The sequence below is a fragment of the Callospermophilus lateralis genome, chromosome 10 (genome assembly GCF_048772815.1).
Source record: "Callospermophilus lateralis isolate mCalLat2 chromosome 10, mCalLat2.hap1, whole genome shotgun sequence".
Taxonomy (NCBI): Eukaryota; Metazoa; Chordata; class Mammalia; order Rodentia; family Sciuridae; genus Callospermophilus; species Callospermophilus lateralis.
Genome location: NC_135314.1, coordinates 47,097,096 through 47,124,655, shown reverse-complemented (window position 1 = coordinate 47,124,655; position 27,560 = coordinate 47,097,096). Strand labels below are relative to the sequence as shown.

The 27,560-nt window shown below is 34.0% G+C and overlaps 1 protein-coding gene across 1 annotated transcript in view; it reads left to right on the top strand.

Annotated features, from left to right (window-relative positions):
• Gmnc (geminin coiled-coil domain containing) overlaps positions 1–26,814 on the top strand; it is a 29,801-nt gene extending 2,987 nt beyond the window's left edge. Inside the window, exons 2-7 of the mRNA XM_077110333.1 lie at positions 2,462–2,593; positions 19,291–19,436; positions 21,570–21,744; positions 23,433–23,521; positions 24,630–24,746; positions 26,194–26,814. Of these exons, the coding sequence (XP_076966448.1) occupies positions 2,462–2,593; positions 19,291–19,436; positions 21,570–21,744; positions 23,433–23,521; positions 24,630–24,746; positions 26,194–26,814 (1,280 nt within the window). The remainder of the gene's footprint in view (positions 1–2,461; positions 2,594–19,290; positions 19,437–21,569; positions 21,745–23,432; positions 23,522–24,629; positions 24,747–26,193) is intronic.
• The last annotated feature ends 746 nt before the right edge of the window (positions 26,815–27,560 follow it).

Below are 27,560 nucleotides of genomic sequence, written 5' to 3'. Positions count from 1 at the left end.
ATCATCTCATTGAATTTTTACAAGACACCTTCATCCCTGGGGCATTCCTGTTGGGCCACCAGCCTGGGAAATGGCCAAAGCATTACAGCATTCTCATAAAATTTCTTCATCATTTCCTTCAAGACGTTTTTATATTTAAAAGAGTATAAATGATGTTGTATGTTTCATTGCTCTTTGTATTTTATTTCATTTAAAGTGTTGAGAATCAAACTCAGGGCCTCGTGCATGCTACACAGGTGCTCTATCACTGAGCTACACTCCCAGCCTGATTCTTTTTTTTTTTTTTTTTTTTGAGATATTTTATTTATTCTCAAAGTGCTATACTTAGAAAAGTGTTATAAATCTAATGGAGATGCTGTTAAACTTTAAATGTTGGCAACATTCTAAGTGTTGTAAATATTTTCCAACCAATGAGCCTGAAACTGATTGATTCAAGAAATTAGATACTTAATAGTGAATACATAGACGTAAACTGGGTGAACCATGGTAGTGATAGAAAACTGGACACAAAAGAAGATCTAAGTACCACTTGTGATTCTCTGTATGTATTAGAGCTGTTCTCCAAGGCATTCTATAAAAGCTCTAATTATACAAAGTAGAGTTGCTAGTTTTTACAGTTGGCCACATTCCCTTTTTCTTTCTCCATTCACCATACTACCCAGGAGTATTCCACCACTCCTAAGAGGGCCCGCAGTCCAGCATATTGCTCTGTAAATAAGGAGTCCAAAAGAATTGCTAAAGTGAATCCTACACTGTATCCAAGAGGAAGGGATCTAAAGATACCTTAGGAACTTTCACAAGTCTACCTTGTCCCACTATCTGGCAACAAGCCACCATCCAGTAATTTGCCCACTTGACTATTTCATTTCCCCTGATCCGTTCAACCCTTTTGAAATTTCTTTCCTTTTTTACCCAGCATTCTACTACTCCTTTATGAAAGCCTTCAAATCTTTCTCTTCATTGAAGTTCCTTTAAAACATCTCAGCAGATCCTAAAACAGATCAACCCAGATCATCTTCTTTGCTCTCTTTACCTCTATGGTTCTGATCATATAATTCAGTTACCACATCCACAGGCTTTCTCTTCATCTGAACTGTTGGAACTGATGGTCCATTCTCTCTTTTTCTTTCCTCAAACTTCATAGCAGTCTACAAGCTCTACCTTTTTCTCTCCATGGATCTATTGTCTTCTACTTTGTGGAGAAAAATGGAAATTATCAAGTGAATATTTCCTCAATTCTTTACCAAAAGATGTGTCACAGAAAACCTTCCACACCTTCTTATCATTACTTAGTCTCTCTTTCTGTAGTGTATGATCTTTATTCCTTGTCTTGATGTTGAATCTTTTATACTTTGGTCTCTGAGGGTAGGTATCTATTTATTAAAAATTTTGCATTTGGAATAACTAAACTCATGGTTATAAAACTCAATGTTTGAGATATTAATTCTTCCAAAAATGATATATAAATGTACTATAATTCCAACTAAAACCCAGAAGGCTTTGGTGAAAATGGACAGGCTAAAACTGAAAATGATGGTCAAGAAAATGATAAGATTTGAACACTTAATATAAAACCATACTGAGTATGACTGCATAGTATTGGAGAAAACTATCAAATGAAATAAACATAACAGAATAGGATGCACAAAGTAGACTCAAATATATGATCACCTGCCTTATAACAATGGTGACACTGTCAAACAGTAGAGAAAATGAATATCTATTTCATTAAGAATCCTCTATAAGGGAAAAGATGCATAGAAAGATGAAAGTTAACATCTACCCCAAATAATATAAAACTCATACCTAGATAAACCACAGACATTAATACACAAAGTAAAACAAAACAAACTTCAGAAGAAAAAGCAGGTGACTATCTTTCTTAGAGTAACCAAAGATTTCTAGAATAGGGCACAGAAAGAATTAATCATGAAGGAAATATTGGTTAATTGAACTATTTCAAATTTAGAATTTTAGGACACCAGAAGATACCTATAAAAGTACAAGGCAAACTATTTTTGTTTATTATGAAGTCAGTACTCTATAAGCTTTCGATAAGTTAAATGTATGATAGATAAATTCTTGGTTCTTAATAAATATTTGATTATTTTTGGAACTATGTTTCAAGTGACTACAAAACACCAGGAACTATGTAGTGGTCTATTTACATATATTATTTAATCTATTCTTTACCACAACTGTGCAAAGTATGTAGTAATATTTACAGATAAAGAAATCAGTGCCCAGAAAGATTTAGCAATTTACTCATACTCACTTCTAATGGGAGAGAGAGCTACAGTTTAAGCCAGAAACTTCTCTAAAATCCAAATTCTCTCTACATTCGGTCCAGATATTTTTAAGTCAGTACCTACAGGCAAACATATTTTATGTGATCTACTCAGTATTTATAGTTCATTGTAAGTTTGAATAGAAAGATCTAAGTATCATCTTTATATCCCAGAACCTTTCAGTGGGTTCTTGAATTTGACTAATCGAGCAGCTAAGCAAGCTAGAGGCAACACTGAAGAGGAAGCAAAAGAGGAAAGGAGACCTCTGATGGAAAAGAAGAAAAGAGGACTCAGCAGAAGTCTGAGTAAGGAGTCATGGAAATGAACAGGTAGACATCAGGTTAGACTGAGGCAGAGAAGAGTTAATTCTGTGAAATGCAAAGAGCCCGCTGGTCCAGAAATTTGTAGAATTCGTTCAAGAAAGAACTCTGCTAAGTTCTCAAGTGTGAGCCTGGAGGAGTTCCAGAATTTCTCTTCTACTCAGTTGCTCTCTGAGAGAAGTAATCCAAGGGTCTGAAATGTTTCTTCCACCTCTGATATTAAACAAATCTCCCTGTGTATCTACAGGAGGTCCACATATTGAGCCCAAGAATACTCAGCCTTTGCAAAATAGCTGATACCAAATAACTGTTAGCATTTAACTGACACCACATTTATCTACAGCTAATGATTTTTTTCTGTTTATTTTCCAAAATATTGATTAGCTACACTGCAGTCAATGCTTTAAAGAGCTGAACTTATTCAAATCACAAAACTCTTCTTTTTCATTTTCTGTGAACTTCAGGTTTCATTTCTACCAGGTATGTGTGTTATAAATCAAATTCAAGTGGGTTGAATATTACTAGACCAGTAGCACTAATTCAGTGCTCCATATGACTCTGTTGGCCATTTTAGCATATATTCCTTTTACATATGCACCTTACCTATATGTTTCTTTTATGTAACTAACTACATTGTACAACCTCTGGTCCACTCTTTTTTAAAAAGAATAAAAAGAAAAGAAAGTTGTGAATCAGCCAAAGTCCCACAGAGGGCAGTATGGTTCTAGCTGTTTCAGAAGAAATCCTATTTCATAGTAAAGAATATAACTCTAGTCAAATAAATGAATACAAAATGAAACAGTGCTATGAAAATGTGAAATGTGGAGATATAGGTTGAAAGATAATAAAAGAGTAGGGTAGAAGACTTCTGATTGTAAATTAATAAATAAGAATCATAAAATTTTTAGAAATTAATGAAATAAAAATAAATTTTAAATTATCCATTATCCCTAAGGTCAGACAGAATCATTCTGATGTCTGTGTATGTGTGTGTGTGTGTGTGTGTGTGTGTGTGTATACACATACACATATATTCATAAATATATATACATACACCTATATTCATAAACATATATACATATAACTTCTATCAGATTAGTTTTGTATTGTTATATTCTTTATGTCATTTAAGATTTTTCTAGATTGTGTAATTTGTATACTATTTTTAATGGATGGATAAAATTTCTTCATAGTTATATATGTTAACTAACCATTTAGTTATTTTTTTAAATTTTATTTATTTATTTATTTTAACCAGGAATATATGACAACAGAATGTATTTTGATTCATTGTACACAATTGCAGCACAACTTTTCATTTCTCTGGTTGTATATAATGTATCATCACACCATATGTGCAGTCACACATGTACATAGGGTAATGATGTCCATCTCATTCCACAATCTTTTCTGCCCCATGCCCCCTCACCATTTAGCTCATGATTCAACTTTAGATATATTAAATGTTTTTTATAGATTAATGCTATGATACATATTTTTGCTTAAATTTATATATTAATTTTTAATGTTTCCTAGTAACATGTTCTCCTAGCATAATGAATAGTTAATACCTATTTAGGTACTAACATGTAACTATTTCTTATATCTGTCACCAAATTCTTTACAGACATATACTCATTTATGCTGTGTGACTATAGATAGCTTTGACAACATGCAATTATACTCATAATTTTATTTAATACTAGAAAAATGATACTTCAGTTTAATTTTTGATACGATAAAGCTTGGTTGGGAAAAATAGTCCAGAACTCAAAATTATAAATTATATCTGAAAAATCTTGGAATAAGTGGTGTTGAAATAAGAGTACAAAATCATTTCAAAGATCTCCTGGGAGAAGCAAATGAGAGAAGGGAGGTGAAAATAATTTTAAAATATTGTCTTATCTAAATGGAAGGAAACAATAAAGAAATAGAATACTTTTCCAAGATAAATAATTGAGTCTATAAGGTCATATATAAAAATGGAGTTTTGAAACTTTGGTTCAACTCGAAAATACTGAATCCATTTCTTACTATTTGCATAACACTGGGTAAATGCCTTAATTTCTCTGGACAGATTATGTCCACTTTAGAAGAATGTTGTGAGAACTTAATTAGATACTATAGATTATTATTAACACTTGATAGGTACATAACATATACTCCATAAATATTATTAACATTATTTTCTTTTAGTCAATTATCAATAGAGAGACACATGTCTAAGTATGAGCACCAGGAAGAAAAATTCATTAAGTAATGAAAAAATATAATATGATTTCGAAATTAACAAGGTAATAATATGGAACATATTCCAACTGTATCAAATTCACAGAATAAGAATTGAAAGGGGAAAAGATATAGTAAAGTTAAAACTAAGCCAGATATATAAAAATAGTTAATGAAAGAAAAAAATGCAAAGCAAGTGGATTTTTGAGCAGTGAAATTATTCTGAGTGATTCTCTAAAGGTGGATATATGCCAACATGCATTGACCAAAACTCACAGGTTACAGCAAATCATAGAACTCAATAGCAATATATCAATTTTGGCTTATCAATTTTAACAAATGCTGCCTAATTAAAGATTCTAATAATGGGGAAAATTGGGGATGGGTAAAGTAAGCTTGTAGAAATTCTGTTTTCCACTCAACTTTTCTGTAAAGTTAAAAGTGCTCAAAAAGTAGTATATTAAGTTTTAAAAAATCTGTACAAATCTCTGCTACATGAGAGATACTATTTACAATGTATTTTTGTCAACTATGAAATATAATAAATTTATATTAGCTTTTAATATGTTAATCATTTTGAAATTAATATTTCCTTAAGGTATTATTAAGACCTTATGAATTTTAAACAATTCAAATGTATGTAGATTTTTTTGTCATTATAATCTCAAGAAGATATCAAAGGAAAATATTGTGTTTATGCCTTATAAAAAAAATGGCTAACTTTACAGAAAAAATAAGTTGTTGAGTGGAAATACAGAGTAATTCTTCTGGTTTTTTTTTTTTTTTTTTTTTTGGATCTTGGAAAGATTCATTGTTGATCAAGATGCGAAAAATGTTAAAAACAAAAAAATAAATCAAATAAGTAAAAACATATATGAAGATATAAAATAGTTTATCAATCATGACAGAAATTGGGGGTGAACTATAATCTATAAAAAAGATCTATGTTCTTAAACTAGTTTGGAAAATGACAGCTCTATACGATTTATAAGAATCAGATTGAAGCCAGTCTCAAGAAGTCAAGGTCATATATTTCCTCTTATATGCAGAAGCTGTGAAGAAAAATAGGAAAGAAAAAGAAACCGCTTGGAAACAGAAGAGAGAGTGGTAGAATGGAGAAAGGAGGTGAGGAGGGAGTAGAGGAGAGAAAGGGGAGGTACTGAGAAAGGAAATACAACATGTATGTTATCATACAACAATTACATTTTTTAAAAAGAAACTATGGAGGCTGAGGATGTGGCTCAAGCGGTTGCGCGCTCGCCTGGCATGCATGCCGCCTAGGTTCGATCCTCAGCACCACATACAAAGATGTTGTATCCGCTGAAAACTAAAAATAAATAAATAAATATTAAAATTCTCTCTCTCTCTCTCTCTCTCTCTCTTTAAAAAAAAAAAACTATGAAATCTGAAAGTAGGTGCGAAAGAGAGGAGTAACAACATTAGTATCGGAAGGCTGACTCTAGGGTTGAAAGACCTACGTGAATGCAAAGTAGGGATCCATGTATTGATAAAAGACACATTTGTAAAGGAGTTATGCAATTGTCAACTTCTGTATGACAAACTATACAGTAGCTAAACATTAAAGGTAAGAACTACCAATTAGTACATTGTCAACTTGATGAGAATGTAATTAAATGAAAACTTTTAATGTTTCTTTTCAAATTTGAGTAATCTAAGTACTTCATGAAAATTAACTCAATCTTCACCCTAATAACCCTGGAAAGTGGGCATGATTATAAGATGTATTTGCAACTGAGGAAAAGAACAAAAAATGATAAATAAATAACAGATTTTTGTTTTAGAAGTTCCATTGAAAATGATGATTTCCTCATAAGTCAAAAGAAAGGGAGTAAAATACACAAGATTAGAGTAGATAAAACTTAACCACAGAGAATATTAATAGAAAAATAAATGTTGTGGTACAAAATTTTATAGAACAAATTTGTAAATCAAAAGAAATGTATGTTTTTTGGGGGAAGGAAGAGAAATAATAAATACCACAAAAGAGTAAAAATAAACTATTGGAAATTTTTAAATGAATACTTTGAAAAATTTGAAGAAACAGATTCACAGGCAATTTCTATCCAATATCTAAAAAAAAAAAAGATACTTCAGCTGCATTAAGGCAAGAAAATAGTATTCACTACCAAAAAACCTATAGAGATATCAAATAAGCATTCCTAACAATAACACTAAATAAAAACCAGACTGAAAAGAAACTACTTAAATTTAATACTTGGGTATTTGCAAATCACACAATAAGTATTATTGCTATAAATAGCAAATGTTTAAATAATTAATGATAAATAGCAAAGGCTGAAAGCCATGTCATTTTAAGGTCAAAAATTGGACAGGAAAGACTGCTTTTAAGATTAGATTTCAATATTGGCTGGAGGTGCCCTGAAAGCAGTAGGATAAAGATCAAATTAGCGTTGGTATTGGAAGACAGAATTTCATTTCTTTCTTCTCTTAATATAATTTTGTACAACTGAGGAGATTCTAGAAAAATCTATCAAAGTTAATATGGGAAAAAAGAATCTAGATACAAGACACACATTCAAAAATCAGTAGTTTTCTCTTTATCTCATAGTCACCTTTAAATGAAAAAAACTTTAGATCCTCATTCATAGGGCATAAACACACAAGAGAAAATACTTAGAAACTAGGAAAGTGAAATTGATTATATAAATAAAAAATATGCATATATAAATATACCAATGTACATAATCATTTGTATAATACATTATATAAAATATATGTGAAAAATCTTATAGGGCCATAAAAATGTTCTAAATAAATGAAAGAAGTTGTGCAGTGCTGGTTAAAATTGCAGCCAATTTAAATAAAATCTGTCAACATCTGTTAATATTATAAAACCTTTAATTAACTCAGTATTCTCCTGAAAATCTTATACTAAATAAGTAACCATTATGGATATATACATAGAAATATTTTGCTATATAATATTTATGGAAATAAAAACTATGTAAATAATCTAAGCATTCATTAGATGAATTGTTGATTATATTATGTAATATTATGTAGTCAATATAATATTTTAGACATTGTGTTGTGTTACAATCAACAAAAATAGAATGTTTTGAAGTTGTTCCAGTTTTCTTATTAGTACCTTGGAAATTTGATGAAAATATATTTACAATGAGAACTTTTAATATGTTTCTTTTGAAATTTGAACAATCTAAAAACTATATAGACAATTTATGGAGTACCTTGCTATTCCTTTGTAAAATGCTGTTATAAAAAAGTCCTACAGGAAAGAGAGGAACAAATTATCATGTGCTGCATCACAACTGACATCAAAACCTGGTGGCTTAAAGAAATGGTTTTTATATGAATTAATTTGCTTCTTGAGGAAAATGTTTAATTATCAAAGTATATGTCTGACACAAGTTAGTATATCAAATTAGTACCACAACCCAGACATTCTGCTTGTCTTGTCCACACAGTACTTGTCAAGTCAATAAAATACACAATGAGGACTGAGATGGAGCATGACAGCAATATGGTAACTGAGCTCCATAGTAAATCAAGACTTAAGAAGTCTGCCATCTAAAGCCCATATGGCAACAGATTTTTTAGTAAAGGGCTAAAATTTGTTACTTCCTCTTTCTCCACCTATATACCAATAGTCTTTCTCATTAAAGACTTGGTCTGAGACAATAAAAGCTATATTTTGATCATTTGTCATCTATTCTAATATAAAAGGGTTTGAATGGAACAGGGTCTAGAGAGGGGTCTTGTTGCCTTAATTAAAGGACCATTGGGTGGGTCTATCAGGAATGGCACACTTCTTTAGGGAACTCTGTTTCAATTCTTAGTGAGATGAAAAAAAGTATATATTTTCTCTCCGATTTCTGAGATGTTTAGAGTGATGGTTGATGAGGAGTATCAAGTACCCACACTCTAGATCTAGGGTATTGTTAAGCATCCTACAATGTAAGACTAAACTTTTACAACAAAGAATTGTCCTGTTCAAAATGTCACTAGGGCAATGTGAAGAAACTCTTAAAGAAATGACAGTGTTTATTAAATAAAATACAGAGCTAAAATTTGGGCAGGACAGGGTTGGGTAAGAGAGCCCCACTCTCCTCTAATCAGTGTCAGGATAGAGGGCTTACCTGAAATCATGTGAGGCCTCTCTGTTGGAGTTTAATACTAGTTGCAAATGAGACCTGGGCCTGTCAACTGGAATAATCCACAGCTACCTTCTCCTTGTGGTCTTATTTTTGTCTTAAGGATGTAGCTAGACTCCAAGGTTGAGATTTCAAAAGAGAAAAAGAGACAAGCCACGTGACCTTTAAGAATGAGCTGCAGAAATTCACATGGGTCTACCAGATTCTTCTTGATTGGGTTAGTCACAAAGCTTTGTGTAGTTCAAGAGGAAGGGAAATAGACCCCACCTGTCTATGGGCATAGCAAGATTGTAGAAATGTGAGAACAGATATACTGCTATAGCCATTTTGTATGTCTTTTTAAAATTTCTTACTGGCATATTATAATCACATATGATTGTGGGATTAATTTTGTTACATTCATATATATATATACACATATTTTTTGATCCATCTCATTCATCAGTACCTTCCAGTTCCCCACCCACTCCTTCCACTGAACCACTTGCTTTATTCTACTTGCTGTAGCCGGTTTTGAAAAAACTGACTTTCTATTTAAAATGAGACTAATAGTGTTTACTAGAGTTATTAAAATTTCTGATCATCCATTAAAGAATAACATTGATTAATAACAAGTTTGGACAGGAGTTCAATGTTCCAGTTAATAGTTCTAGCTTTTTGCTAAACAATTAACAGACTTGGTGTGGATCTCCTAAAAGTCAAAGGGAAATCAATGGAGGAAAGTGACTAAGGTGTGGGAGGAGGGAGGGAGGGAGGAAGTGCTGGGGAGTGATATTGGACAACTTATATTGTTACACTGTGTTCATGTATAAATATGTAACAACAAATCCCATCATTATATGCAACTGTAATGCACCAATAAAAAAATGTGGGAAAAAACAAATACAGAAGTGTTGGAAATGTTAAAATTGGAGAGAATTTAAAAATACTGTTACACAGACAAGATACAGATGCTTAATGACTTAAAAGGTGGGTGTGATGAGTAAAGAGATGAGAAATATTGGTGGAAAAATGCAAATATCAAGGAAATTCAGATGGAAATTCTAAAAGAGGAAAAATATGAGATTGTGGGGCTGCAGATGTTGCTCAGTGGTAGAGCATACAGTTAGCATAAGGAAGACCCTGGATTCAGTTGCAAGTACTGAAAACAAGTGGGGAAAAAAAAGAAGGAGGAGGAGGATGTGGAAGAGGAGGAGGAAGAATGAAAAAAATATAAGATCTGAATTGAAAATGTCAAAGGATAGTTTTCATAGAATCATAGAATATTTCAAATCAAAGAAGAAATGATCCGTAAAATTAACTATAGGGTAACAAATAACAATTCAAACATAAGCTCAGAGGCAAAAAAAAAAAAAAAAAACCACAAAACAAAAAAACCCCACAAAACTCTCTTGGGAGGGTTCAGGAGATAAGGGGAATCAGATGAATCCATAGACCTAAAACTTTGGAAATAATACAGGATCAATGAAAAAGAAAATAGTGTAGTTCTGCACAAAGTCATGGGGACTTGTATTATTGCCCAAGGTTCAATTTATTGGAGAAATTACCTTACTCAATTTTGTAAACTCGAGCATCTGGAAGGTCACGATTTCACTAAGTAATTGATGATTTGAAAATAAATATGACTTCACTTACCTCATTAAGACCCTTTCATGTCTTTGAATTCCTCTTAGCATAAATGCCTAAATGATCTCAACTCAGTCTGTCTCTCCAGCCTCATCATGTTATCTGTTTCTCATGTGTGTACCAGGGCCTTTGCATGTGCTCTTTGTCATTCCGGATGCATACTTCCCTCTACCCTCACCTGTAGAACTGTTTTTTCTTCAAGTCTTGGCTAAAATGTCATTTTCTCAAGCAATATGGCCTTAACAGTTTAAACACAGGTCAAAGAGGGTAGCAATATAGATGCAGAAACCCACAGTGTTCTAAATTCTCCTTCCATTTCACTTATCAAAGTCTCCATTGACACAACTAAGTGTGCAATATTTCCTCCAAAATACATAAACACCATTGAGGCAGGAATCACGTTTGTTTTGTTCAGTGCTTTATCTCCAGTACTTACATAGCATAGCATAAAATGGAAGAGGAGAGTCTGTTGCTCTTGGAATGAATGTGTTTTCCTATTTTTTGGTCAGTTTATCACTTTTGATGGAACCCTTCCAGGGGTGGACATCCTACTATTCCTGAAGAAAAGTCATTTTTTTTAACAATTCCATTAAAAATGCCTTCAATTATTGGCCATAAATCTGTGTCCTTCTAATTTTGGTTCTTTGGTTTCCAATTTTACATAACGAATAAGTGATTCTTGAGGGTCTTGAGGATCATATGAGACTTTTCTTGTTGAATACATTCATTTTCGAAAGATCAGAGTCACTTTCCACAGTGACAAGAGGGATATTACATGCTGATGCTTGCAAAGAAAAAGCTAAAAAGATAGATAAGTGGGAGGAAAGGATAAAGGCAGAGACATTTCACACAGAGTAAAAGTAAACTATTGCATTTGTGGTTTCTTAGTCTCAATAAAAGAAAGACTTCATTGAAGTAGTCTTCACATTTTCCTTCTCTTCTGACTGCTCTCCTTTTAGCCCATCTTCTCCTCGTATATTTGGATTTTACATATTTATGACATTTAACATATGACTGAGGATATTGACATCCACTATTCACTATGTTATTTTTTTTATTTTCTGGAAATATGGCTGTGCTCACACTCTCCAGTCCCCACAGGCATAAACAGAGCACCTTAGAAATAGAAATATATAGAGAAATAAGGCTGAACTTGGTGACTTTAAACTTCTTCTTGGACCCTAAAGAGTTACCACCCAGTGTAACATAATCTATGAAGGTCTTGCACTCCCAAATCTTCATTGTTTGCCTCTAAAGTTTGAGCCCTTAATATCTGGGGTGGACCCTATATACCATCTCTTTTATTATCCTGCTCTCATCTTTTCATGAATACAGCTATGGTTCCAGTGACTCAGAAAATGGAGAAAAGACTCCACAGGAATGAGGATTGACAGTCACTTAGCCCTGCCACTAGCCTCCTCACACACGGCTGCTTTATCCTGTTTACTTGATACTAAATTTCAGCAAAACTATCAGATATATATATCTTTAAACATGCATTCAAGTTAATTACAAAGACTTCTAATCTCAGAATTACATTGAATTGCGAGTTCTTTGCATTGGAAATAAATTTAAGGACTGTGTTTTCCTGGTAGTAGCAGTGTATGAACAAGCAATAAAACATCTTGATAGTCTCAGTAATCCATCCACTCTGTGGACTTGTCTAGTAACCAAGAGTTCACTTCTTATGGGATAGCACATTCTATCTTTACACATTACTGAGCATTACAAATACCCTATTTATTTTACACTAAAATTTTACAGTTGGTTAGTGTCAACTAATGGGATTAGGTCTATTTACTCTCTTCAACAATTTTGTATTAATTTGAAGATTATAATCACACTCTATTTAATTTTCTTCTTCTACATCTAAGCAAAGCCTTCTTGTATTTTTTTTTGTACCTTGATGTCAAAGACCCACAAAATCTTATATATAAAGTACTTTTCCACTTTTATACAGATTTGCATAATTTTTAAAAACATTTTTGAGTTTTTGAGTAAGAATGAAATAGAACATTTACCTTATACCACAATCACCCCTCAACATGCAAATCCAACAACAGTAGGAACATACAAAATATAATCTGTCATTACTCCTCAAGATACTCAGCTTTAACCATGTTTTTACTCCACAAAAATATATTACTTCTAATCAATTCTGTGATTTCATATATATATATATATTTACATTTTTATGACTTTAAAAACAAAACATCATTCATATAAAGTTTCAGCAATGTACAGGATTGTGAAGAATAGAATCATAATCACACGTCTCTTATGAAACAAGAAACATTATGTAAATGTCATTATATTTATGTCTGTTTTTAAAATTTGTTTTAATACATTGATATACATTTCAATATAGTTAACATCATGGTATTTTTCTAGGTTTTTAGTTTAAAAATATTTTCAATGAATACACAATCCATACTATAGACATGCTCTAATGAAACAATCTCTTACTGTCAAAACAATCTCTTATTGGCCATACTACCCAAAGCACTATACAGATTCTATGCGATTCCAATTAAAATTCCAACATCATTCCTTATAGAAATAAAAAAAAGCAATCATGAAATTCATTTGAAAAAATATGAGACCCAGAATAGCTAAAGCAATCCTTAGCAAGAAGAGTGAAGCAGGAGACATCACCATACCAGACCTAAACTGTAATAAAGATATAGTAATGAAAATGGTATGGTATTGGCACCAAAAATAAACATGTAGATCAACGGTACAGAATAGAAAACACAGAGACAAACCCAGATAAATATAGTTATTTCATACTAGTCAAAGGCACCAACAACAAACAGTGGAAAAAAGATAACCTCTTCAACAAATGGTGCTGGGAGAATTGGAAATCCATATGCAGCAAAATAAAAATATTCTTGAACATTTTCTTAATGTTTACAAATGTCCCTTATATTGATGTGATGTCCTCAGTTGTAAATTGTGCTTAAATTTGTTTACTTCATGAATTAATTTTTTTTGTGCTTGCTGGCTTAAAAGGATGGATGTTTTAAAGTTCTTAAAATATCTGTAATCCCAGTGGCTCAGGAGGCTGAGGTAAGGTGATCATAAATTCAAAGCCAGCCTCAGCAACTTAGCAATACCCTGTCTCTAAATAAAATATAAAAAGGGCTGGGGATGTGGCTCAGTGGTTAAGTGCCCCTGGATATATATATATATATATATATATATATATATATATATATATATATATATATATATATTTGCATAAAACTGAATGTCAAATATATTACAATTTTTCTCTTGGTTACTTTTACTTTTTTATGACAAAGTATTTGATTGTTTTGTATATAATTGTGTTACCTTTAGCATCAAAACACAAAACTTTATGGTGAAGCTTTACTTGCATGTATACTTTTAAATAGGCTTCCTAATATGCATTTCTTATTAATATAGATTTAATTTATTATGAGTGATGCTAGGGGTACAATACAACTCCAAGTGGCACAGAGCTACTTGAAACTTTCCACAGGAGAAGCAGACAGCCTGTCACGTAGACACTGACATTAGTGTGGGACCAAATGCTCCTTTCCTTCACCAATCAAAGAAATTTGCATTTATGTGAATTATTGTCGCTTTATAAAAAATATAAGATTGGAGAATAACTCTTTATTTGTCAACATCTGAACATTTCCAGGTGTGTTTTAAAGCCTTGGGTATCACTGACTGCTCCAGATGCCTGAATTTGTACATATGTAAAAACATAAATAGGCACATACAATGAAGATGTATTAATAAATGCCAAATAATTCATAAAAGCAATTATAAATAAAAGTTTTTAAAAGATGCACATTATGCAGTTTGAGTTCTTCTCAGTTGTACTCATGAACAAAAAACACTTTTTTTTCCTTTACTTGTCTTTCAGTGCTTCCTTCCCTAAAAGGAAGCTATTAAAATGTATTGGTTTGTGTAAAATCATCAGCTATGATTCAGTCATGCAATGCTGATACTACCCAGAAGTGGCAGCTGGGAGGCTTCTGGTTAAAGAAAAAATAAAAAATTATATGTACTACTATCACCAAAACATCATTTATCTAATGTCATAGAGGATATTTGGAATTTTACTTTATTGTTGATAGGGTAGTTTCTTCATCTTATAATACTTTAATTCATTCTAATTATAGTAAGCAGTATTAGTTTCATAACAATAAAAAATCTCTATATTTTTCACAGATTGCTTTAGAATATATAAATGATCCCACCGGCTGTAGATTGACATTATGCTTTCATTTTCTAAAATAGAAATATGGCAAACAGAAGTTGACTAGAAACATCCAAATTGTATTAATACCAATATCAAGTAAGTTTCTTTGATTTGATTGTAAATAAGATGAATTTGTCAAAAATTAATAGGTCATTGAGAAGTAAGTTAACTTCACAGATTTTATAGATTACAAAAATACAGAATTATACCTTTATTATAGCTGAACATTTGTATTTAAATACATTTATTTGTCTTATTTTCATGAAAGAAGTCAACTTATTTCAGGTTCGCTAATAATTCCAAGACTAGAAGGAACCAGGTCCCAGTTGTTCTATTTTGGTATTGAAATCTTAAGCTTTTTTGAAAAAAAGCAGGCCTGACTTCCTTTTTCAGCATCTTCTAGAGACACATGTCACAGTCACTGCCGATTCACCTTTCAGGCCTTTACTGCCTGATCAGCAAGCTATCCAAAAACCTCTGCATCAGAAATCCTTGGGAGGAATCACTTGAGCAATGAAGTCACAGAAGCTCAGTTTGTGAAGATACTGGTGCTCATGAAGCAGAGATTTATTGTATTTTAAGTTACAGCTGCACTAGCATAACTCTGATGTATATTAATCCTAATACCTGTTTTAATCGTTTTCTACTACGGTTGAGTAAAGTGTCAGGGTTGAGATGTATCTGTCTTGTTTTGTTTAAGTTCCACATCTCTAACCTTGGTCACAATACAAGGTTCATTTCAATGTTTTGAACATATTTTCATAGTGGTATTGATATTATTTCATTCCATTTGAGCCAGATAGGTTACATGGAACCAGACCTTCCCAACTGTTGTACCCATGCATAATAGGTCACAGGCCTGTGAGATAATGATATCCTCTGTTCTCAGGGTGCCCTGGTGAGGTCTGGGGGAAATGAGAACTCCCATAACTATCAACAGCCAGGAGAAGCCTTAACAATTTTTTCTAACTTGCCACAAATGTTATTTTGAAGTGCTATATTATGAGAAAAGCCAGAAAGCAATGCTATCAAGTACAGAAAAGGTTTGTCTCACTTTTCAATGAATACAGAGTGGGATATATTTCCTAGTTATCTTTCAAAGATGAAGTGAATAGTTGCCATTTGAAAGATATGCCCTTAGGCTGAAAATAGTTTAAACTTGTGAGGATTACTATAGTATGTGATTTGCCTTGATAAAATAAATAAAGAGCTGAAGGTAGTTATAAAGATATTAAAGTAAATTCTGACTGAAACTTCCAATAAAACAATATCACAAATCACACACACACACACACACACACACACACACACACACACGTGCACATGTGCATACACGTTTCCATACAGAGCTGATCTGACTCAGTTCCAAACTGAATATTTCATTCCTGAATGCATCCAAGGCCTTTCTCTTTTCTATTTAGTAAATTGCTACAATTTTTTCCAAATTTATTATTTTTCACATTTTTGTTACCAGGATTAACAATTGACTCTATTTTTCATGCCTTTTGTTCATGTAGAAACAGTTTTTTTCACTGCATAGGTTATTGAATATATACTGGCTACTATACAGATATGGCAAGTAGTAAGTCTCTATCTATATTAAAATTATTGATTTCTGCATATTATTCTGGTGGGGTGAAATTCAAAACTATGCTTCAACAAATGAAATGTGTCAGGTTCTTCAGACATGCTAAAAATTCAAATGTTAAATTTTCCAATGTAAAACATCTTCTCTAAATATACTTTCTGTAAATGCAATAATTTTCTTTACAAACAGGTGAAATAAGAAATGCTATCTTTATTATTACCTGGAGATTCAACCATTGAATCAATAGGAAAAGCTGTATTTATAGAAAAAATTTAGAAATTGTTTATCGAATCCACTAATGGGATAATCATGGAGTTAAACAAAAGAATATTCCATATGCCAACCTATTTATTTCCTGACCAAACTCTGCTCATGCTCTAACCTTCTCTGTCTGCAGACTTGTTTTTTGTGCAAAATAAGAGGTCAAATTACCTCTTATTTTGTTATATTTTTGCCCAGACAGGAGGTAGTACCCTCATTCAACAATTGGCCTGTTTGGAGCCACATGCCCTTTAACGCCATTGCTTTAGGCACAACACAAAAGGCAGTTTTAACTAATCTTATTATTCGCAGAAGAAAAACCATCTATGTGGGTTACATTGACATCACTAAGAAATGTGAACCTCCTTCTTTCATAAATGTGGATAAATAAGTGTCAAAGGATTTCCCATTATGGTTTACTGGATGCAGGTTTCAAAATATTAATCATCATCATAACAGTAATAATTAAGTTTATACCTTAGTAGTGGAAGTTAAGTAAGATGTCATGCATAAATCAAATCTTAATAATTAGTTTTTTCCCTTAGTTTTTGATTTGAGAATAGATTTATGATCTGATTTATGTTTAATTGTCAATAGCTCTTTGCTGTTTAGGGGTTCTCCACCATCATGTATACTCCCAACCTACCAAGCTAAAGTATTAATGATTTGCCAAATATTGTTGTGCTTAAAACCAATGAGAAACTTCTTAAAATTATGTCTTACCCTCAGAAAAGAAAAACCCTGTTTTATAAGTGTAGCATTCTTTTTCAGTTACTTTAATAAACAAGACACAGGAGCATCTGTGTGTTCAAAGGCAGAGTCCCTCACCCCTAATAGTAAAAAGAGATACTATCCATTATTTAGTCAACAAATTAGGAAATAATTAAGCATTAATAAAAATGGCTGGTTTTCAAGTAACTTCTAATGTATGTATTACTATGCTAATTTCCCAAATAAGATAAGAGGCTTAAGATAACCCCAAGTGACTCAATCATAGCATACCCGAAGCTGAAATCTGGTATATTTTGATGCAAAGCTTATAGTCCTTTTTTGTATACCATGTTTAGTCAATTACCTACTTTGTATCATTTTTGGAGTCAAAAGAAAATCTATCTTGCAGAGGCTCCTGTGTCATTTGTGAAAGTTTCCAAAAACACAACTCCATCCTCCTTTTTCTGTCCCTGCTGCTCATCACAAATGAACAAGGGTTTTGCCAAACAGATTGTGTTGCTGGCAGAACTAAAAGCATGAACAGTTCTTTGCCTTGAAAAAGATCACTGATTCTTACAAATTAAATACATTTTAATAGGTTCTCCTTACCCATCATCTCAGGGCCTTACAGCCATTACATCTTTTTTTCTTGTTACAGTTAGAGCAGAGATGGACCAGTCCTTCATGTCACATACTGAAATGAGTCAGTGTTGACTGATCCAGTTCATCCACATTCCAGGCAGGGATCCCCAAACCTACTACTATTAATCTGAAAGTGTTTTTCAAATAAATGTCTTTGAAGCAGGAGAAAAGGACTGCACCAAGAGAAGCACCTTCCTCCTCCTTTCCTTTCTTAATTTTGGATATAGAGTACTTAATTAACATCCATTCTGTCCTAGTCATTTTGCTGAGTGCTAAGAGCATGAGTAGAGTACAAAGAAGAATGAAGAAAGTTCAAAGCTGGAGTACAGAAAGGGCTGTGCAAGCCAGAATCAGACTTTATTTTCAGTTCCTACATCTAACTACAGTAACACTGGGTACAGGGCTTCAACATATGACTTATGGGGAACACAACCCAGTCCATAACAATGCCCTTGATCAACAGCAATAACATGCAATAGAGAGAAGTTAAAGTCAAATGCCATAGGCATAGTAGTTAGTCAGAGGTTCAAATCCAAAGCCTGCCATTTCCCAATTGTGTTAACATTGGTGAGTTTTCTTAACCTTAGTGCTTCCTTCCTTAGTGGATGTAACAAGGACAATAAGTATCCTTTCTCCTATGGCTATCATCAAGTATTTTATATCTAATTAGAAGGTAAATTGAAATGAGAAGCTACTATTAGTTGTAGATAAATAGTTTCAAAGATGTTGTTACTCTTCTTTCTATGGTAGGCATAGTATTTTAGGAATTATGAGAATCAAATGTAAGAGAAAAGACAGAGGAAATTAAATGCTTACACTATTTTTTCTTAATGAATTTATTTTATATAAATATAGTTGTGAGGCTAGGCCTACACAGAGAAAGATGCTTTAGATTTCAGAAATGTGTAGCTTAATTCATTCTTTTAAACAAATCTTTACTGAGCATTTATTATGTGTCAGAAATTGTGCCAGGCATTTTGGAGACAGCAGTGAGCAGAAATCGCTATTCTTGGGGAATTTATATTCTAGAATTGAAATATGTCACCTCCACTTCCGGAACTGGGCAAAATAAGATCCATCAAATAGGGAAAATAAATTAATTAAAATAAATTTACAACATAATACAAGTTGACATTAAATTGTTATCATGTGGTCAAAAGATAGATAGGCATAATACTAGCTCTGGGGCTGTAGGACTGGCTTCCACAAGTGCCACCCCATCCCTGAAATACAGGTTTGAGACCTGCCATCCCTCACCATCGCCCAGGCAGACTTTCCGCCCCGCCCTGCCCGGCTGTTCTTGTGGCGCAGGAGGAAGCGCTGGCCTTAGGGTCCCTCAGGGCTGCGCTGCCACCGCCAGCCTCTGACGTCCCGCGCCAGGTGCGCAGCCAGCGCGCATAGGCGCGCGGGTTTTGAAGCAGCGCAGCATACCCGGTAGCCAAGAGCAGGCCGGGAGCCCAACCCGCAGGTCCCAGATCCTGCGGTCGTGGTCGCTGGAGTGCGAGTGACTCTGGCTTCAGCTGGTGTCTGCAAGCTCACGTCACCTGTTTGACAGCCTCCCACCAAATCAGAGGGCAGCGCTTCCCAGGAGCCCCGAGCGTCACCGGCTCCCGCAGATTAGAACTCGCCTCTCATAGTTCCTCCCTTCATTCCATTTAAAGCTCCCACTGGCTTTAAGAAAAAAGTTGAGTGTGAGCTCAGTTTCTTCAGCGCTTTCTTCCACTGCAAGATGGTAAGTGAGGAACGGGCATTTGCTAGTCCTCTGGCAAAACCTGGGGCTCTGAAAGCGAATAAACTTTGCACTGAGAATTTATTCCATTTTTGGAGCAAGCTTTCTTTGCTATCTACCAATTAAAATAGATCCTCTCCTGTTTCCTTTTTATTATCATCTGTCTTCTCTCTTTCTCCCTTCCTTTCCCGCTGCCTTTCTCCCTGTTATTTTTATTCTTCATATTTCCCCCAAATTTCACCTATTCACCTGCACTTACTATTCATTCCTCCTCTTCTTCCAGATTATGCACATATTTGCAAACACTTGGAGTTGAACTACTGTAAGAGTATTTGGGGTTTGTTTTCTTCTCAGGTGTCAATTGCCTAATAGTTTAGCTCGGATTCCAATAGTAACCTCAAAGAAGGAGTCTGCAAACATGCTTTTAAAATGAAAACAAGAAAAATAGCTCTTGATAAACTTTTGGCTTAACTTCTTTGGTCTGCACTCCCCAAGCTGCACTTGCTTCTGAACTGTTTTTTTTTTTTTTTTTCCAAGACTTAACTCACTGGGAACATTAACAAAGTGAGACTTAATTGACTCATTTTCCCCCCTTCTGTTTATGTTATGACCAAGAAAGTACTCAAGCCAACAAAAGATTCGTGGCAGTCAAACAGAGTTTATCTAAACCTAGGCTCTGCTGGAATAAATGGCTTTTACCTGATTAAACATTGACAAATAATTAGGAATGGACTGTTGTACAAATTAACCCAGGAAAGCTGCATACTTGTCCTTGTTTGGAGATTTGGAAAGAGTGTATGTTTGAGGTTTGAGAAGTGGCAGGCAGGAAGGTACTCCTTGGATCAGAACACAGTGAGAACACACGCCAGGCAGTTAGTGGTGGCAGGATAACTTTGCAAGGACATTGAGCCCTAGTGATGGAGAGATCTAGAGCTTGCAGTCTTTGCTTATTTCTTTCAGCTTTTTGATGTTTACTTGGAGTGATGTTGTACTCCTCTGACTGGAGCTGGGGCAAAGTTTATTTAATAATCACCTACAAGGAACAATGTTTATTTAATTATCTATAGAACAGAGATAGAGAGAACATATATATATATACATATGTACTTATGTCTATATATGCATATGTCTATATGTATGTATATTATACAAGTATGTATATGTATGTTCATAACTGTATGTATGTGTATGTATATATATGCATATGTACATATATACATTATATATATATATATATATATATATATATATTTGCATATACTTTATACACAGCATGTGTTTGTATGTATCTCTATTCAGATTCCCATAAGATCCAACAGAATGTTAGTTTGGAGGAGAAGCGGAAGGGAAGCATAAGACAATTATTGATTCAGAAGTTAGTCTATAAGATGCCATATTCTGGTTTTTCATCATTTTTAATGGGTTCTTTGTCTTCCAAGGTGATTATAAATAGAAATATAATTAAGATAGTTCTGACTGGCTTATTAGGTGAGCTAGGCATTACAAAGGAAAATATAAATATGATTCATCCAATAGTAGTCTATTCTTTGTTCAAGAGACCTGTGGTAATGTTAGGAAAGTCATAGGAGCCGATTCCTTTTTAGTTATTATAATTAAACCACTCAAAATTTAATCTGGATCTAAATTTAACACCTTCACTGTTTCTTGATTAACTGCATGTAATTTCTGTGTGTTTCTCCCACCCTTCTCTCCCTCCACATCTCCATCGCCCAATCTCCTGGGACACCCCCCTCCACCCCAACTCCTTATACTGAATTTCACAGAACACCATTCTGCCTTGCCAAGACCAGTATTTTGCAGGAGACCAGAGTTATAATTGCCCGTATTCCACTACACCGTCAGAAACTAGTGTTGACGTTTCCAGGGAGACTTGGGTCTCTTTCTGGGCTGCTGGTCTCCTGGACAACAGTGAGCCCCAACAAGCACCACAGGCACAGGGTAAGTTCTGCTCTTCTGCTTTAGTGGTAGACCTGGAGCCCTTTTCAAGCAATGTGGCTGCAAAGCATCATGGTCTGGGACTCTGGAAAAAGGGATGTTATAAAAAATTTAAGTTATTCCAAAGAGTCTTGAATTTTACAACCTTAACTTCTGCTATTTTGTACTTGCCAAATAGTGAAAATGAGATTCTTCCTCTTTATTGCTGGACAACACGTGTTTCTCCCTCTACTTTATAGTACTTGGAGATTCCCAACTCACTAAAAGAACCTTTCTGGGTCATATTTTATAAACAACATCCTAGTAGAATGTTTTTGGAGTCAAGATACTAGTTACAACATTTCTTTTGAAACTCAGGAAAGTTTCCCAAGTATGATAAAGAAACAAGAATGAATAACTTCATCTTTTATTTCATAGAGGAGATTCTATAGACAATGCCTTGTAAGTAGAAACAATTATTCTGTTTCACTCACACACACACACACACACACACACACACAGGATTTCAAAGTGGGAGGGAAGTATAACATTGATGGGAAATTATGGATGGTATTAATCTTGACTTGAAGGTTAGTGAACATTTTTATAAAATTAAATGAATTTCTGTATAAATAGTCAAGTTTCTCTAAAAAGTTTTAGATATCTTAGAATTAAATACCTATACTATTGTTTGCCATATGCTCCTTTGGTGGACACTGGGGTTAAGGAAAGGCACACAAAAAATGAAAACCTAAAAATGTTGAAGCACACTTACATATCATGGATAAAGTTGTTCAGTTTTACTTTTTCACTATAAGCAACAGCAAAGACAAAAATGCCCAAAATCTGAACCCAAACTGTTTATAAAATTGGATTACTGTTTTCTTACTCATTACTCTATTTTAATAAAAAATACTTCAGTAACAGCAGTTTAAGTAGAACAGGGAAAGAGAATGGTATTAATGAGGGGGAATAAAGTAAAAAACCAATTAAGCATGCCCAAATGCTTTTGATTAAAAGGCATAGCTTGCTGTCAAATATGAAAAAAAATTCTTTGTAAAAGCATAAAAAATATACAGATGAAAACAGTTGAAACATAGAAGGTAGAATTTTGCAATTTTTATCATGGTCTTCAGAGAAACAAGGTACAAATTATTTAAAAGTAGAAATTGCTACTACATCAAATTCTGAATTCTATCCACTAGATTTAACAGGTAGGCAACAGAAAGGGAAATAATAGCATAAAAATGTTATTACTTTATCAAGCCAAACACTATATTATTAAGTGTTGAAGCTTAGAAAATAAAATAAAAATTATAAAAAGATAGTGGGATTGCAATATTATGCCTAGTGGGAAGGAATGGCTAATAAACATTTGAATAAATTAATGATGCAGCTGAGAGAGTCTTTATTAATATTAATTTAACCAACAAGAATATACATATAAAGGGAAGAATGTGACCACTTAGTTCCAAAAAGAAAAAAAAATCCCACCTCTTTAACCACTTTGGCATAGATTGTATAAATATTTGTCTGTCACAGCTTGCTTCCTTCTTCTGAAAGCTTTAAGTATTTTCTTCTATTGTGAGGAAGCAACAGCTATTTTTAGAAAGGTAATTGAACCTATTGCACTTTGGGAATGGTTTAGTGAGTTCATTGCACATAAGTCAAAAGTGTGTTTTCTATGCTACCCATTTTGTGTTTTCTCATAGAGTCATCTTCTAATTCGAGTTTTCCTATTCTGGACTCATGTTCCTGGGAAGAGGCTCAGCTTTCCTCACAGCTCTACAGAAATAAGCAGGTATGTGTGGATCGTCAGAACATTGAGACTGGCCATGCATCCTGCAGTCCACTGGCATCCTCCCTTAGGTTCATGCTGCTCCTTTTTCCTTTTAAAATTCACATTAACTCACTCACTTTAGAACTAAAATGAGCATATGTCGAGAGAGAGAGAGAGAGAGAGAGAGAGAGAGAGAGAGAGAGAGAGAGAAGGGGGGGAATAAAGAAGGAGGGAGGGAAGAGAGAGAGAGGAGTTAGATGAACAATCTCTCTTCCCTCCTTCCTTCTTTATTTTCCTCTCTCTCTCTCTCTCTCTCTCTCTCTCTCTCTCTCTCTCTGTCTCTGTCTCCCCCACCCAATACACACACACACTTATATACACAAATACCTCTTGAGGAAGACATGCAGTCAGGCTCTGACTATATCACATTTTAGCTGTGTGACCTATCACGTCCACCTTTTCCTCATCTGTGAAATTGGAATATTTATGCGGCATATCTCAGAGGGCTAATGGAAAGACCAAATGGAATCATGTCAGTGTTTTTAAATGATAAACATGGATAATTGCCTGGAGAATTAATGATGATGACAAAGGTTTTTCCCCAGATATTGTTTCATTTTCCATATTTTGTTCTTATTTGTTCCCCCAAAGTAATATGATCTACTGAATATATAGGCAGATCAATCTGAGTGTGGCACAAGTCAACCATCTTTTCTTTCTTTCTTTCTTTCTTTCTTTCTTTCTTTCTTTCTTTCTTTCTTTCTTTTTTTTAATGTGTAAGGAAGGAGAAATGGTAAACCTTTCTAAACACCCTTTTCTATATTTAAACAGTTGAATGCTGCTCATTTTCCTTTACACCTACCTGACTCCATTGTGGTTAAAATTTTAAAAGTCATATGATACCCTCAAATACTTTGTAATGAATGAAAAATTCAGAGCACAAAACTGAACAATCAGGTGGTAGGGGGTTGTTGATTTCCGTCTCGTAGGACGAGAACTCCCTGAAATTGTGTTCATAAAACAAACAGAAGAATAATCAAGTTTAAGAAGGCTGAGGCACAGTGGCATTACTATAGTGTTACAAAGTCAATACAGTGGAGCAACCTTCACCATTGTCTGCTTTTTGCAGCTCCAAGATACTCTGGTTCAGAAGGAAGAAGAACTTGCTAGGCTACATGAAGAGAATAATCACCTCAGACAATACCTGAATTCTACTTTGGTTAAATGTCTTGAAGAAAAGGCCAAGGTGTGTAATAATCTTTTTTTATAAGGTCAGGGCAGTGATTTAATAAAGGAAACCATTAATGTAAAATTTCTTAATTAAAAGCAAGAAGTGTACTCAACAACATGTCGTGGGATATGTGAATAGAATGGATAACATTTCTTAAGGAAGTACATGACTTTCACTAGAGCTTTTATGTATCATTTATTAGAAGTATCTAGATTGCAGATTCTATCCAGACATTATTACAAAAGGAGTTTCTTATATATCAAAAGCTAGGGATTGCTGAGGAAACAGGTTGATCAAAAGGAGAGTTAGGTGGAAATCAGAGATTTAAAAACTCAGTTGTTTTAATTATCGTCTGGCTTTAGGAAAATCATTCTCAATTAGGAATTTGGTTACCTGTAGCTACAAAAACTAAAAATCTGTGAAAAATCTCTCTCAATCTAAGATGCTGTGATGATAACTGGAGCCTAGTATCTTGAGCAGCAATTCAGTATATACAGTTACATTATCTTTTATTCACATTTTTCTTACACTTTTAAATGAGCTATTTCTAACTCAAAGATAGCTTGCCTATAGTCTCTTTGTGTTCCTTTTTTCTTTTGTTTTGTGTTTTTCCTAGTATGTGTTTGCTTCTATGACCAATTTTTACTTTACTCTTAGACAAACTATTATTTGATATTATGTAATCTAAATTGATTATGTGTCTGTGCTTTTACTGAATCTAACAGTTCAGAGAAGAAAAGATACTCGATTTGACTACTTTACTGTATAGTAAGCTTTCATAAAAAAGGACTAGCCTTGGCTTCTAACTCTAGCCACCATTCCTTGAAAAAGACATTATTAAATTATTAAATGACATTAATTAGCTTTACCTTTCTCGACGTCAGTTCTCCAAGCTTTAATATAACAACTTTTTTTCAAGGGATTGCTTTGAAAGTTAATGAAATAATATAAGGAATGTTGTATAGTGTTTAAACAAGAGTTCTGTCTATATTCAGATAACTTAGGTTTAATTCTAGGCGAAGGGATACTTAGCAAGTCACAAATATGTCTGTGCCTTAGTTTCCTCATTAATGGAGATTTTAAGAGTATCTATATCCAAAGAAATAGTGCATGTGATCAATTATTCTTAAATTATAACAAATGATAATTTGTTTACTTTATCAGTGTTAATTCAATAAACAATTGCTTTCATTGTCATCATTGTAAAAATTATTACTTCCCTGATTTGAAATCTTCAAGACATTATCTGCTTTTTTCAAGTTTCAAACTGAGAGTAAGAAATGAATTCAGGTTCCTAAAAAATAAGATGTTATCATGGATTTTACTTTAGTAATAGACACTAATCTAATCCATTTTACTTGTATATGAAAAAATATTAGAAATTTAACCTATTTTTCCTAAAGAATGAGGGTAACTAGTAGATACTTAAAGGAAGTATAATTTTCAAATGTCACTTCTTCAGAAATTGTTGTCATCAGATGAGTTCTCCAAAGTGTGTGGAAAATTCAGAAAGGGGAAGAGGAAACACAAAGAGCAGGGATACTCTCCTGCTGAGATCCCCCATCCCAAAAATGTCAAGAGAAACCTCTCTAATGAGTTTGCTAACTGTGAAAAACCACCTGGGCCCCATGTTGATCCCTGGGTGCTTCAAACACTTGGATTGAAAGACCTCAATACCATTGATGACACCTCATCAGCTAACTACAGTGCCCTCTCCTCTCATCCCAGAAGAGTGACTAGCACATACTCCCATTTTCCGAGTGATGCCATTGATTATGAAAATGTCCCCAGAGAGGATGTGCCAATCAACTATGGAGGTGAAAGAACAACCCCCTTGCACAGCACTGCCAGCCATGGGGAAGACTTCCACTACTTTTCTCAACTTTCAAATCCCCCAACAGAGGTGCAAACACTTCCTTTTCATCCAGCTGATGTGTCACCCAACAAGACAGAGATGGCATTTTCCACATCCTTGAGTCCTCACTGTAATGTCAAAACTCATTCCTTCCACCAGGGACAAGCCTTTGTGTGTAGAGATGAAGAAGGAGGCTGGAAGTTTACCTGGGTCCCTAAACAGCCTTAGTGACCCCTCTTGTATCACAGAGCACTGCCAGGAACTCTGTTTACGAAGACCTCTCTTGCACTTGAACCTGACTATGTGGAGCACAGAAGCTATTGCCCAGACAATCTTTAGCCACTTTAAATGTTACTCTCAACTACCACTTAAATTTGTAGGGAATAGCTTCCAAGAATCCATATGAGAGGCATATGCTCTTCCTCCACCTGAACTTGACTAGTTTGCACATCAAGGTCTGCTATCAACTTCTTCTCTTTGCCCTGTACTTGAAAAGGTGTTTTCCAATCTTCTGTAGATTTCTTCAAGACCTAGATATACTTTGCTTATCATGACCTGTTTAACACCTTTTGTTCTCTTGTCAAGTAGTTTAAATATGTATGGTCTTTATTTCTCTCCCTCTTCTACATTTCTTTATTTCTGAAAACTGCCTTTAGAATGAGCCCTACTTTTGTTTCAAGTACTTCCTCCTGGTTGTTTAAATTGCTAGAGGTAGGGTAAAAGCAAGTGTCTGCCCATCACCACTGCTGAAGAAGTATTGTGGATATGAGTAACAGTATGTCCAGGGCAGCTCAAAGAGTCAAGTGTTGCAGGGTGGCTTTGGCAAAACATCTCTAAGACAGCTGCAACTCCACTGATAAGCAATACCACTGAAAAATGACAAAAGTTAAAAAGAATTAAAGTTACTTCAAAATGTCCCAATACCTGCTTCCATTGGCACCTGGCCATTGTTTCTTTAACCGACATGGCTCAAA